The 14,482-nt window shown below is 51.2% G+C and overlaps 6 protein-coding genes across 6 annotated transcripts; 3 read left to right on the top strand and 3 right to left on the bottom strand.

Moving 5' to 3' along the window:
- Positions 1-1,203: 1,203 nt before the first annotated feature.
- PMZ80_004685 (uncharacterized protein) lies at positions 1,204-3,357 on the top strand (the record flags this gene model as incomplete). The annotated part of the gene is made up of 1 exon (XM_064873109.1): positions 1,204-3,357. One exon carries the CDS (start codon positions 1,204-1,206, stop codon positions 3,355-3,357), a length of 2,154 nt encoding a protein of 717 aa, XP_064731767.1.
- A 1,751-nt stretch (positions 3,358-5,108) lies between these two features.
- On the bottom strand, positions 5,109-5,393 carry PMZ80_004686 (uncharacterized protein; the record flags this gene model as incomplete). Its single annotated transcript, XM_064873110.1, has 1 exon — positions 5,109-5,393. The coding sequence occupies one exon, from the start codon at positions 5,391-5,393 to the stop codon at positions 5,109-5,111; it is 285 nt and encodes a 94-aa protein (XP_064731768.1).
- Positions 5,394-5,471: 78 nt separating this feature from the next.
- PMZ80_004687 (uncharacterized protein) lies at positions 5,472-5,966 on the bottom strand (the record flags this gene model as incomplete). The annotated part of the gene is made up of 1 exon (XM_064873111.1): positions 5,472-5,966. One exon carries the CDS (start codon positions 5,964-5,966, stop codon positions 5,472-5,474), a length of 495 nt encoding a protein of 164 aa, XP_064731769.1.
- A 797-nt stretch (positions 5,967-6,763) lies between these two features.
- On the bottom strand, positions 6,764-9,533 carry RCY1 (F-box protein: endocytic membrane traffic, recycling ReCYcling 1; the record flags this gene model as incomplete). Its single annotated transcript, XM_064873112.1, has 2 exons — positions 6,764-7,041; positions 7,097-9,533. 2 exons carry the CDS (start codon positions 9,531-9,533, stop codon positions 6,764-6,766), a joined length of 2,715 nt encoding a protein of 904 aa, XP_064731770.1.
- A 659-nt stretch (positions 9,534-10,192) lies between these two features.
- On the top strand, positions 10,193-12,553 carry PMZ80_004689 (uncharacterized protein; the record flags this gene model as incomplete). The annotated part of the gene is made up of 1 exon (XM_064873113.1): positions 10,193-12,553. The coding sequence occupies one exon, from the start codon at positions 10,193-10,195 to the stop codon at positions 12,551-12,553; it is 2,361 nt and encodes a 786-aa protein (XP_064731771.1).
- Positions 12,554-13,449: 896 nt separating this feature from the next.
- PMZ80_004690 (uncharacterized protein) lies at positions 13,450-14,316 on the top strand (the record flags this gene model as incomplete). The annotated part of the gene is made up of 1 exon (XM_064873114.1): positions 13,450-14,316. The coding sequence occupies one exon, from the start codon at positions 13,450-13,452 to the stop codon at positions 14,314-14,316; it is 867 nt and encodes a 288-aa protein (XP_064731772.1).
- Positions 14,317-14,482: the final 166 nt, after the last annotated feature.

The following is a 14,482-nucleotide window of genomic DNA, read 5'->3' on the forward strand; positions in this document are numbered from 1 at the left end:
GTCCATCAATCAATCTGCTGAGCTTTCCCTAATACTACCTACTCTAGATCTCAGACACATGGCATCCTGAATAAATTCCTCGTTGCGTCATATTGCACGCGGGTAGCCGCGCACGTTCCTTTCTTCACCGCGCCAACGACGACGTCTAGACCTAGTCGACGACTCAGGGACTGTTATACACATTGTCTTCCCAGCACACTTTAGAGCCGAGCCACAAACATCTTCGAGTTCCTTAAGCAATCGGTTATGAGACTCATACCCTGCAAGCCCTTCATTTCTGCTGATCTCAACACACGCTAGTATCGAACATAGATTAAGCGCAACCAATCGTTCGGCACGCTCTGTTTGCAGTCAACTCCTTGCCAAACACAAATTGCAACAACCTAGAAGTCCTGACAGCCAGTGTTGCAATGATCTATCGCACTCGATAAGGAATCATGTTAACAGCATGATCTTATCTGTACGACGAAGTACCTCGACAGCAACCGCTCGAATGCGTCGCCAACACTTGACTGAGATATCTTCGATCGAACGCAGTCCATGACGATTTCTCGCGGCAACCCAGCCAGTGGATCGTGGCTTTATTGCTTGTTTATGAAACAGTGCCTATCAGAGGTTGTTAGCAGCAGTTAGCGGGTCCTTGCAATCACGACTGCCAATCTCTCCGACCAGGCCGACCAGCAAAAGCTCGTGACAGTGATGCTGGCCCGGCAAACTCTACGCCAACATGAGTTTAGCTTCTCGGACTTTGTGGCTCCGCGATCGACCTTCACTCGGGACGGTGACTCTAGCTCAACGTTGGCGTTCTCGGGCCTCCCAATCAGTTCGAAGCGCCGCAGAGGAGATGTTGGAGTCCATCTCCTGCACCAACAGAATCCTGCTTTGCTCATCTCCGGCTTGAGACATGTCGTTGACAGCACATCATACACGGACAACACACTCGTCCTAACACAAAACATCTTACATTCTATACAAGAGGAGGGATATAATAACATAACCAACATTCACCAACAGCGTCGCGCAGCTTACTCGAATCTAAGCAAAGGCAATTCCAGGGTGAGAGAGGCCGGCTTTGCATTTCCCTCGTTCAGCATCCAACAACAACCCGACAATGTACGAGTAGACCACCTAGACCATGTTCGATTGCCATTGAGCAAATCTACAATACGATCATTGACCTCACCCTCAATCAAAATCTCAACCATGACTACCATGGTGAGCGCGCCTGGAACACCTCCTGAGCTGACCGAGTCGCAATCCTCAAAGTCCGACTCCTATGCTTCACAGCTGTCCTCGCCGGAAGAGTACGCAGGGGGTAACATGAATTTTGAGGAAATCAATCTGGACGATGACAAGCACTCAAATGCATACAATGGCAAAAGTCGGACTTCAGACAATCAGGGCAGCACAAGGTCGAATGGACGGTCTGTCAAAAGACCTGCGCTTGCCACGCTGCAGACACAGCAAACTAGCTACCAAGCATCCGTCGAGAACGGCTCAAAGTCTGCCACGAATCCAAATCTGAAGAGGAATTTCACCAGTCCTGCCGTTCCCCCAGCCTCCCCGAATGGCCAACGGACGCATTCAGAATCGCCCGCTCTCCATAAGGCGAAGTCGAGCTCCAGGCTGGGCCAGTTTGCACATACTCCAGCTACATCGCTGGCAATACCTGGACGGAGAGGCTCGTGCCAGCCTGTAAGAAAGACGATCCACGAGATTGAAGCAGAATACCATGATTCCGACGATGAGTTACCGGACGATGCCAGTCTGTTCAATGTCCCTGTATCACCATTTGTCTCGCATGCGAGAGGTGTCCCCAGATCAGCAAGGTCAAGCGCTCAAGGAAGCCCCGAGCGAGACTCTCCTGCACTCAGCCCTGGCCCGATACCGTTGAGCCATGCACGGACTGCGCCCGATGCTCCATCCAAGCGCTCCAAAGGCTCTAAGACTTTACCAAAGCAGAGGCTAACGCCGAGAGCCTCTTCAAGCCAGATGAAGCAGCCGAAGTCAGCATCGACTTCACCTCGATTGGACATGCGTTTCACAAGAACAAGGTCGTGGGCTGATCTCGACCATGAGGCACGCATCATATCGGAAAAGCTTGATTTCCACCAAGAAGCCAGCTCCAAGAGCGCGGCGAGTGCCTCAACCTCCTACCGCAGCTCTGCACCTGGAGCTATTCCTCTTCCTCCTATCCAGCGAGGCACCCTCGATTTCATGCCTGCTTCGAAAGAGAAGGAAGCTGTTCTGTCACGTACTCGTCCGTCATGGTTGCCTCCCAAAGATCCAAAGGAAGAGAAAAGGCATCTCGAACAGTACAAGAAAATGATGCAAGCTTCGCTAGAAGCAGACAAGAAGCGAGAAGAGAAGCTCAAAGACAGGGTATGCACCAGTGACAGCACTCGCGAGTCTCTGCATCGCATCTGGACATACTACATCGAGCCTACAACAGATTTGTCTACGATAGACACGCGAGTCAACGATCTTTGCTGGCGAGGCATCCCACCGAAATTGCGAGGCCGGGTTTGGCAGCGAAGGGTCGGGAACTCTCTAGGCTTGACATTGAACAGCTATACCATGGCAGTCCAGCGCGTCAAAGAAATCAAATCAAGACCGATCGAGAAATTGGCCGAGCAGGAAAAGATAATGCAAGAATGGTTCTCAGACATCGAGCGCGACGCAGAAACAGCATTCCCAGATATCAGTATCTTCAAGCGCAACGGACCACAATGGCAAGATCTTATCAATGTTTGCGAGGCATACGCAACATACAGAGGAGATATCGGTTATACGTACGGGATGCAGCTGGTCGCTGCCCTGGTTTTACTACAAGTGCCTGACCCGGCCGAAGCGTTCATCCTGATGGCAAATTGTCTTAACAAGGCAATGCCGCTTGCCTTCCAGACTGGTGATCTAGCTGCTACATCGAGGACGTTCGGGAAAGTCAAAGCTACACTTGAAGTCAAGTTCCCTGGTCTACATTCGTATCTGTTCAACAGCCAGCAGGACGGCGGGCTCGCGTTTACAGGAGAAGAGCTCTTCGACGCAATGTTCCGTACCCTGTTTGCAAACGGGCTGGACCTGGACCGCTTATGTCGAGTCTGGGATATTTGGGTGTTTGAGGGTGATCGGTACCTTGTCCGTACTGCGGTCGCATTGCTTGGGATCCTTCAGACACAGATATTCGATCTGCAGGGGGATATCGATCTGCGCAGGCGTAACATCCAAGAGATGCTTGGCTGGGGACCTTTCAATCGCACGAACAGCGGCTACTGGAAGCTCGACGCTCTGGGTGATGGCGATTCATTTGTTGAGGAGATTCGAGCTGCTGGGACGCTTAATTGTGCGGGGAGGTAAAGAACGACTCACGATGTTGACGATTAATGATTTGCTATGTGGTGGGTCCGGATGACCTGCGAGAGCAGCTCTTTGTGAGGAGTATGAGCGTGTATATATTCTGGGCGGCTTACATTCATTCACTGAGCATGGCTCGTAAGGTATAGAAGTTTATGACATACAATAGGTCTCTCATTACACAAATCAGTAATAGACAGCTGCAAATCAATTCACTTCTTCGTTCAAGGCACCGCGGAAATCGGCAGCGCTTGTCAATTGCTAACGAGCAGCACGCCGCACAGGCCAATGGATACGAGCTACATCAAGCTCAGAACGGTGTGCCTGATGTTGGTGTCATTAGGCGACGGACACTGGAAGGTATGGACGGTAGACCCTTGCGCTATCAAGAGCGCGAGATTCGATAGGCACGACCGAAGCACCTTCCTATTCTTTCTCTGGGCTTGGTCTCATAACGTTGAGTCAAATGGTCGCCGCTACGAACACTGCTTGCTACATATGTGGCTTCATGAGCGTTACTACTCAGGCTGGCAGGATACCTTGTCCAAGCGTCATTCGGTAAGTTCCGAAAGACGCCGTCCTTAACGTCAAGTCCGTCGGCGTGCTTGCATGGTTGCAGTGCTTCTCGGCCATTACATCGAGTCACAATCATCATCTCCAAGTCGAGTTGCTTTGCTACATACCACGATCTCCTTCGAAGGCCAGAGTCATTAATCTCGAAACCACTGGTCCGGCCAAAGTAGGCTGATAGACCCAGCAGGATGTTTGCATTTACTAATCCTCCGCCATTGTCCGGACAGTTTCCTCGAACGCGTTGAGCCTGAATCGTCCAACATGCATCCTTACACCAGTATATTTGCGCTAGGAGCCCACATGTGTGGACGGCTGACCCGCAACAGTACTGCATCGAGTCGTCGTTTCTCGCATCGCCATACCTCCGAGGAGCCCCATGAATAAATCACATGGATGCGTGGATTGGTCGTCGTCTGGTGGTCCGTGAGCGGGGGCAGTGAGTTCGGTCTGGCGCAGAGGTCTGCAGGAAGAAGTCACAATGAAGTTTTCAGCCTTGTTGTTCTACGCCGACAGTGACAGACGCTAAGGATGGCAGCTGGATGGACCGGGTGCCAACGCATCGATGAAGTCCATCGACTCGAAGCATCAAGGCAGTGGCGTTACTGGATGGTATGCAGTAGTTGGTGGTCTCGTATGGGGTCTACTTCGACGAGCTCGTACTGGACAGGGCGGTATCTGCGTAAGTATTTGCGCTTGGGGGCCCCTGTGTTGCGAGCAGGTGCTTTAGTAGAGCAGCCGGACACCTCTCTGAAAAAGTCAAGTACTGCGATATCTCGTGAAGCTCTGGGACCGACGGAGGACTATAGTGGTTCTGTGAGTTGTCGCTACAGTAGGTGGTACTACAGCGCTTCTAGGTTGTAGTCGATTGTGCTGCTAGTGGGGTATGGCCTCGAAGATTGTGAGCACTGTTGGGGCCCACGGGTGCCGGCTGCGCAGCTTGGGTGGCCAGTAGACTGCGGAATTGGTAAGAGTCGATGAGTATTCATTTGCCCAGCCACATAGATTCTCGATGGGATATGAAGCACAGCTAACACGGTCGCAGCTAACGCGCCAGCTGTTTCCCGACTGATATGTCGTTTGCCGATCCCTCCAAGCGTCATTGAAGACCGCGATATGGTAGTGACGCCCGACAATGCCCATCGCTTGTTGTTGTAGTCCCTAGATCTTCGGATCCGTATCTCTCAATGGGTCACGACCTCGTAAGGTCGTCGATAGAAGACATGCCAATTATTCACCTCCAGCGACGCATAAAGGTCAGGTCCAATTGCCTTCGCCGCAACCATCATCCACCCAACGTTATACTCATCGCATCCATCAATCATTTCATATGGGTCGTCCTCCACAAATTCATCGTCGTCGTCATCTTCTGATTCCGGCACGTAGACCGTTCCTTCAGCACGCCTCTCCGCCGAGGACTGCCACTCAGCGTCCACAAGTTTGACGTATCCTACTCCCCCCACGTCCATATCCGGAGGCTGAGGCGCTTCGTACACCACGCTGCGCAGAACTTCCTCATCAACCTGGATGAAATATTGATACCTCCTCTAGACCCATGGTGACAGGATTTCTGGTGATGCGCGTGGGTTCTCTCGCAGCAAAGCCACGGCCGCCCAGCGTTTGTGTCGTACCCGTAACTCAGCCCGTGATATGCCGTTCAGTTCCTTCTTGTCTTCGATGCCTGTAAAGTCTAGCATGTCGAGGGCTTCAGGCGTCTCATCCAGGATGACTCTTTGACGCGCTCGCTCACAAATGATATCCTTGAACTTTGCCCATGCGTGATCATCGTCGTAAGTGCAGCGATACAACACATAGCCCCACTTGTCGAACTTGAGCCATTGTAAGTTGTCGTAGAGCACGCGCATTGCAGTTTGACCGTTGGAATAGGGTATATAGAAAGTTCCAGGGGCGAACGCCTTGGTACTCACAGCACGAACTCTCGAAGGCAGGTACGTTGTACCGCCCAACCCGGTCTTGATGATATATCGTGATTTGTTGTAAATCAGTCGCGTTGCCGATTGCCCGTTCGCATGAGGGTACATGGTCGTGGTCGCTGAGGATTTCGTCGCCACTGAATCAACTGACCTGCTATGATATCGAGGAAGTTTGAAGGAGAGGGCTCGTGGGCTTCGCGCGCTGACCTCGAACATGCTTTTGAACGTGGTGAAATTGTGTTTGTGAACCTCGCAGGCCGCATAGAGTTGGCAATGATCAATGTATGAGGATGTGACCTTTCCAAAGCTCTAGAGAGGAGCATGATAAGGATTCTTGATGGTTAGCGTACCATGGTACCCAAACTTTTCACGTCCTACTCCTGGTCGCGACGAGTCGGCACTTCGAATAGTCTGAAAGCCGCGTATGACGAAGCCAAGGTGTCCACCCCAAGTAGTGAAGAAATCACTAGATAGTGCAAGGGTATCGCGTGACGGACCAAGTATGGACGATAGTGAAAATCGTGTCGGTGACCTTACTTTCCATTCGCTCCTTCGATTGAGACAACCCTGAAGATAATTGCTCGATAATGACAGCTTCTCAGTTCGTGCCAAGTTGGTAGCGGAAGTTCTCTTCGTGCCGTCAGCATTCTTGGATAGATGAACTTAGAGACGAAGCTCAAACGTGTCAACACAGCGTGTCTCGCGGGGCAAAGACCGAGATCTCTGGATGTCTTGCTCAAATAAGGACATCCGGAGGTTCAGTATGGTGTAACGAGGGAAACGGACGATCAAGTCGCACCGCGCTTTCCTCGCAGTCAGTATTGTGTGATCAGCAATACTATTGCACCGTGGAGTCCAAGCACATGTTTAGCCAACTCTTCGTTAGTAAGGTCTTCCTTCCCTTCCTACATAAGCACACAATTCTCCCCTCTCACGCGTCCCTCAACCTTACTTCTGATCGCGAGCCAATCACTTCTGCGCTCTGCGAATTCGACCACCTCTTCTACAGTAAATACCCCTCGATATCGTTCTGCATCGGCAATGATGGCACTCATCTCGTCGATTTCCTTGTTGGTCCTGGCTTCGAAGAGGTAGATTTGAGATACTTCGCGGAGAGCGTTGAAGTACAATGTCAGGTTCTGGTTGCGGTAGGATGCTATGTGGGAGGTGTAGGCTGTCAGGTCTGTGAATCAGGTGTTAGCTGACTTTGGAGATCCATGAAGCAGGAGGCTACTTACCAGATAACAGTCGCATGGCACCCAGCGGGCTAATTCTCTGTCTCTTGATATGCTTGACCAACGCTTGGAAGAGCCTCTGCGCAACTTCTTGTACAAAGACATCAATCAATGCCTTATCAGTACTCCCTTGCAGCATGCTGACATGCTTGCTGATGATATCCACAATATGCAAACACGGCTTCGTTGGACTAACATCTATATCGCCCACACCGAATACGCTCGCTCGCTTGTTCGCAGTCTCCGCGTCAAACACCTGAGTAATAGGGTTGAAATCAGTAGGCAACTGCTCCGTAGCACACAAATACTCCACCTCATCCATCAGCACATCGATACCCTTACCGAGACCAGCCGCAACATGTTCATCAAGCATCTGCTCGAACTTTTTCTTCTCCTTCACGGGCGCGGCTATGAAGTCGTCGCGCCGCGCGATACCCATTCTCACGATCTCCTGCTCGAAGAAGACGTCCAGCATCTGCTGAATGAGGTCGCCGACGTTAACGAGTTCGAGGAATGTGGTGAGTGGTGCAACGACTGGTCCTTGGTGAGCATTCGAATCGGTTGGTGTCTGGGCACGAGGATTGTATGCGGAGAGGTGTTCGATGGCTTTGTCGAAGCCGGTTTTCACGTGTCTATTGCCGATTGTGTCTACCAGGGTCAAGTAGATCTCTGAGCATCTTTCTCGAGCTGTTTCGCCAGATGGTCCACCGAGAGCAATGAATTGAGCTGCCCGTTCGAGAGACGATTTTGCGGCGTGGATGAGGTTGAGAGCGACGTCTATGCTGAAGAGCGTTTTGATGTTATCGAGTCGAGAAGTGATGAGTGCTGCTTTGGCTGCTAGCTCATCTGTTGGTGCTTCGGATGGCAATGATGGGGTCAGAGGTCGTGGTTTTGGGCTGTCTGAGCGAGCAATTGCATTCAGTCCACTATCTGCGCGCCTGATGGTTGGCTTGGAGAAAGAGGGTAGGATGTTGACTGGCATCATGACAACCTTTTTGAAAGAGGCCATGAAGTCTTTCTTGTCGGCTGTGCGGTTGACGTTTGACATGAGGAAGCTTTCGGCTGATGCGGCTTGCTCTGCTAGATCCCGATCCCAGCGCTGCACCTCGCTCTCAGCTTTCTGCCTGAAGAAAGCAAGCTCTTCGTCGAGGTACGATTGGAGATGTGGTGCGAAGAGCTTCACTAGCACAGTACTGGCACGGTTGACCATGTCTTCATCAGCATTTTCTGGTAGAGCATAGTCTTGCACGAACTTGCTAGTCGTCTGCAGACTACCAGATAAGACACGTAGATAGACTGACGTGCTCCTCGTGCGAGCATCCTCGAAGAGAGCTGTTAGAAAAGGCTGCAAGAGTTCTTCGCCAAACTTCTCAAGATACAGCAGTGATACCTCGGTCGCTTGAGGAAAGACTGCATAGATGACAGCTGCCTCCTGCCTGTACGCGTCTCCTAGTCTATCAAAGTACGCCTGCACCCTCTCGAGAGAAAGCTGACCATAGCCAAGGGAATAATCGACGCAGTCGGACACGCTACCAAACTCTGACCTCCTAGATAGTAGGCGATTGTCGTTCAAGAACAGGTCAACGCTGCTTTGACCGCCATTCAAGGTATGCATGACATGGGCGTACTGCTTCATACGTCCTTCAATGTCCTTGAATTCATAGCCTGATCGAAATTCTAGCAACGCAGCAGTGTCGTACTGTGAGATCAGCTCTTTGATTCTTTGCTCACGCAGCCTTGTCCCTGGCGAAAAGTCGCTGAGGGCGAACGTTCTTATCTGAGTGAACATCATTGCACGCTCCTCCGGAAGCACAAAGGTAGAAAATATGCGCGTGTTTTGATATGAAACCGCGCGAATGGAATCAACATAGAAGGGATTGAGTGCCTTGTGTACTCTTCCATATTCTTGCCTCGCTTGCCCTCGAACGGACTTCACGTTCTTTAATGCATGAATCGCTTCCTCTCGGGGTATCGGACTACTGGGTGTTGTGGAAGCAGGGCCGAATGATATGTTGTCGAAGCCATCAAGAGTGCGGGCTTTCGCTATACTGGAGGCACTTTGTGAATTTATGGGCAGGCCATTAATGTTGAGTTCGGGCCTGCCTTTGCCATTCACAATTGTGTGATCTATCGTGGATTTCCTTCCAGACTGTGAGACTGACGGGCGACCTCCCGCCGTTCTCCTGGCTTCAGTATCGTTCCAGACACCCATTCTCTTCAAGCGTTGAATCCATCTAGCATCATCGTATACCATCTCATGCATTTTTCTTGAGACCCTAGCAAAGCAGATCATATCAGCTGCTGTCAGGTGGTCGACGATCTGCGATATCAATTCGATGGGCAGAAATGGTTTCGAAATGACCATATCCGACATGCGTAGGGCGGCCAGAGGATCCCTCTTAGGAGCGGCCTTTGGGGCGCGCTTCCTAGGTGCCGACATGTCGGTTGGTCGTAGAAGGTGCTATCGAGAATGAAAGTTTTATTCTTCATAGGTCTCAGAGTGTACGTGAGAGATTCATGGCCACTCGTAGTGATCCCAACACCGTGCGCTACGGCAAAGAGATCGTGAACGTGGTCTCAGGGAGGGGCTGGTTCGTAGTAGATACTGTGGCTTAGGCTCTTCGTAATAAATGTTGAAGCTTCATCGGCGTCCTGAAGTCCAATTCCGGCGGCTTTGCGATGTGATGTGGACGAGCCGGTCAGCAGCGACATGGGTTTCACGTCGTTAACTGCCGCATGCCGTTGCTCAGACCTCGAATCCGCATCCTGACCTGCCTAGGCGCCATGGCGTGGTTGGTGCTGTGGAGCAATTATATCCCCGGGTCTTTATTGCCTCAGGCAGGAACTGTGTAACGGCCGGAGCGGAGGTCAGGTCTTGGCGAGGCAAGAGCTCACCAGAAGGCCTTTCCCATTCTGTGCGAACACCATGCAGTTAATTAGGTAGCTCTCAATTTGCACAAACTGCTTTGTACACAAAGTTACGACAAAGGTATCTACGCATGCCTAAGGGTCTGATGGGATGGCAACTGATTTGACCACTGCTATTGACAATGCAACTGTGATGGCACTGGACACCACAACGAGCCTATCTTTCTGCCCATGGCACCACAAATATCATCAGCCGGTAGTTTGATACACAATGATTTGTCCGAGGAGTCTGGCCAATCATCTTTTGCTTGCAGCCACTGCCGCAGGCAAAAGGTGAAATGTGATCGATCACTGCCTTCATGCGCAAACTGCAATAAGTCTTCCAGACCATGCACATACCCGCTTACCGTTCAGAAACCTGGTCCAAAGGCTGGGACACACAGACGACCGCGTGTACAGATCTCACCAATTGCTGCAGGCTCCCCCACATCTTGGGCTCAGAACGCTAAGAAAAGGCGGAAGCTCGATGGTAGTCCCCCAAGTGTTCCACCAAGCCTGCCAACACCGCCAACAGGTCCGCTTCCGTACCAGCAAAGTCACGATTATGGACAAATCCAATCCCTAGTACGCCGTAGCAGTAACGCAGTGAGCCCACCTTCTCACAGTCCCAAAGCTACAGCCAGAGCAGACGATCTTCTCTCAAGGATCGTCCATCCCGACCACGATCCAGCAGACAGCGACACCATCCGCAATGATCGCCCGGAGAACGACAAAGCATTGTTTCTTACCAGATTCGGGGAGGCCTGCGCGAGGCTTGGCTGCTCGATTGAACAAGGGTGGGATTTGATCGAAGCATACTTCAGGACCATGACTTCGCATTCTCTCTTTCACCGTCCAACATTCGAGCAGAAACTGAGTTCAATCGCCTCGCGGAAAGAGCTGCAAGCCTTCTTATCGGCACTATTCTCGTATGCTCTGAGATTCAAAGACAGTGTTCCATCGGTCAAGGAGAGTAGTCTTTCAGCCACAATTATGCTAGATGCATCCTGCCGGCTCCAATATGAATGTGTCGAGGAATGTTTTGACGAAGACCCGCCCTTACATCTGCTGCAATCGTTCTACCTAGTCACCTTCCAGAAGCTTATACATGGCGTGCGTGGCAAAACTTGGAGGATGTTGGGTGATTGCATACGAATGGGATATGAACTACGCCTTCACTTGATAGATGCAAATCCTATCAACAGTGAGCCGCATGCTGGCAAAGCTGTTAGGGACGAAAGTTGGATAGTTTCCGAGGAGCGACGGCGCATCTGGTGGGCGCTCTGGGAGATGGACATTTTTACAAGCACCATTCGCAGGCTCCCCAATGCCATCGATGAACGGTTGAACTATACCTTCCTTCCTGTGCCCGATGAGAATTGGTTCACTGGTGTCCCAGCCCCGACTTGCTTCCTTGCAGCTGACGCTACGCAGAGATGGAAAGACATCGCCGATTCGGGTAACAGAAGTCCTCAAACGTGGTTCATTTTAGTCAACTCCTACATGTTCGATGCGCACAAGATGGGTTCGTTCCCAGAAGTTTGGGCCAGCAGAATAGGATTTGATATTGCAGTACAGGGGCTTGATGGCGTTGAGGAGAGATTTGTGCCCAAGATGCGGGATTTCCTCGACAACTGTCTCCGCTGCGCTCACATGTCACTGCCGCCCGAACTCAACTGGGAGGCAAGATATCTTGCTTTCGATGGTCCGATGTATTCTGAAGGGTCTTCTACGCAGGCTTTGGACTCCGCGAGGTATTGCATCCACGTCATGTGTCAAATGGCACGGTTGATGCTATGTACACCCGAGGTGTACCGTACGACATCTACCATCGCCAACTCGAGCACAGAGCAAAAACGCCGACCGGCGGCAGAGGATACTGATACGCTTACCACCCAACATCACGAAAATGGTATGGACAATGGACGCCGATTTTGGGATCGCTATCTTGATGCTGCAAATCTCATAGCAGAAGTGATACGCAATTCGTCGCCACAGCACTATCAATTTGTCAACCCATTGATAGCTAACTCGATCTGGTATGCTGCCGCCAGCCTCGTTGTGGCCAAACTGTTCGGGCCTCCAGGATTTGACTCTCGGCTAGGACAATCGAATTTCGATCTGCTTGTTACCACGCTGAACAAATATGAATTGTTTTGGCAGATTCCTAGTGTACTAAAATACAAGCTTCGAAATCTAGAGGTATCACTCAACCACTTAAAGCAGAAGTCTGCGCCTACTCCTCAGCGCCAGGGATCCATTCCCATACTTGGATCTGGAGTATCCTCCAATGAGACTTCTGCGACAACAGGGTCTACGTCGCAGTACGACCAACAAAATAGTCACAACACCGCCGAAGATCTGTATACTGGGCTTGGCGGCGAAGACTGGCTACAACAGGACCTTTTTGATTTCAGCAATATTCCTACCTTTGGTTTCGGTCAAGCAGATCTTCTCCAGCCTATGCCGGTCGATGCAAGTTTTGAAAACAATGTTTTACTGCAGAATGAGGGGATCAATTTCAACGACCTGTTCATGTATCCATATCAGTGATGAAAGGAAGCCAAGATTGTCGTTTGAGGGCAAAAGTACATCTGTTGTATCCGTTGTCCGCGTTTGTGGCTCGCCGTCTCCGGGTCATCTGGTTGGCAGTCAAGCCACTGCCAAAAAGGCGCGGACCGCGAAATTGTTGATGAAATAAAGCTCCGGCTCGACTTAGGCTAGTGCTCTCTATTGCTACAGGCACTTCTGTGTCCCTTGGGCGCCGAGTCTAGGGGCACTTTCCACCCTACGGTTTGACGTGTTCGGATCTTTTTGGCAGTGGCTTGGCAGTTCAAGTGCCTGGTTCTGCCGACTAATACCGGTTAATACCTTCTGGCGCTTACCGTTTCAGGTATCTGTACCAGTTCTACCAAGAAAGTTGATCCAGGCAGTATCGGTTCGTTTAAGCGTCGATGCCGTGCTCATGAATCTGCATTGTCAGGCACTATGCAAAAACGGAAAGTGGAGAATTACCTTCACGTCTCTTTCTAAGGCTCGAACATGATGCTTGTACACACGTTGGAAGACTGTCCGGTTTGTTAGGTAAGCACGGCGTTCACAACCTTTCGGCTCACGACTATAGTCACTACAAAACGGGGTTGTGAAGACCCTTGAGCTGTCCTTACCCTTGCAGGGTCTTTATGGCTTGCATGATACATCAAATGTGGATGCTGCAAGGAATCTGCTCTCCTTATGTGAGCACCTTTCGCCGACGGTAGCCACGAGGACATGACGAAGTCTCCCGAGCAAATATAAGAGATTGGCGCATCTCCTTGTGTCGAAAATTGTTACTCGCGGAGCTATAAACCTCGGACTGAGTTACCAAATAGTCGTCCTAGCTCCTGTCATCGCCCAGTTCTCGACGAGAGACACATCACTGTGCAAACAGCTTGAGCATGGATGTCGCCATGGACTTTTCCGAGCAATTCAATGGATCAATGGATGAGTTCTTCACGTACCCAGTCATGTCGCCAATAACGGAACCATACAACGACGATGTCGCCTTCACTCTTCAGGGCTGGCAAGAGCAGGTGGTATCGGACAGCGTCGGTAGCTACGCGTCTACTCCGCCATCCCTCAGCCTTTCAAGATCGTCGAGTCTACCCTCCGATACCGTGGACTCGCCAGTACTGGGCTCGCCCCTACCTGATGGCAAAAACAATGGTCCTAAATTAAGGCTGACATGGCCCGGCGAGGGACAGCACCCCGCTCAAAATGAGCATGCGAAGAAGCCTACGGTATCCGCTTCACATTCTAGGTCTTACTCCATCGCATCGACAACGTCGGCTGAAGATGTGATGCCTGTTGACCCTCATCACGAAGGATCTTGTGCTAAATGCAGGATGACTGAAGCGGAAGCGAGGAAGTGCCGACTGGAACGACGACGCGAGCAGAATAGGGCATCTCAAAGGAAGTTCCGAGCCCGCAAGGAAGCTAAGATAAGAGAAGCAGCCAGTCAAGTGGCAACTTTAGAAACATATGTGGAGTTCCTGGAAAAACATAATGGTGATTTGGAAGCGACGAATGCTGAATTGCGCCAGCAAATCTCCAACTTCGAGAAGACCCAGCGAGCCCGTCCGAACACGCCAACAGGATCTGCTGCCAAGGATGACTCTCCCAGCATTTCGCAATCGAATACGTCCTCTCTCCCTGCATCGAAGAAGGCCTCGACAACTAATGCAATCTCTGCAGCCCAAAGGCAAGGCATGGATCTGTACCTGCCCTTATTCGACCATGAATTGGAGCCACACCATCCCTACAGCAACACAAGATGAGTTATCAATGCGGTACGAACCCAATTTGACATCCGCCCCATTGGCGCGGGCGTTACAAGGTTGTATCGAGACCCAGCGCAACGCGGCGATACCTCGCGAGCCTGCACTAGCCGCTGGCTGTGGGACTCACGAGTCATGGACAGTTTGTTTAGCAAACAGATTGGTG

This window comes from Knufia obscura, assembly GCF_036327395.1.
Source record: "Knufia obscura strain CCFEE 5817 isolate CBS 148926 chromosome Unknown scaffold_4, whole genome shotgun sequence".
NCBI lineage: Eukaryota > Fungi > Ascomycota > Eurotiomycetes > Chaetothyriales > Trichomeriaceae > Knufia > Knufia obscura.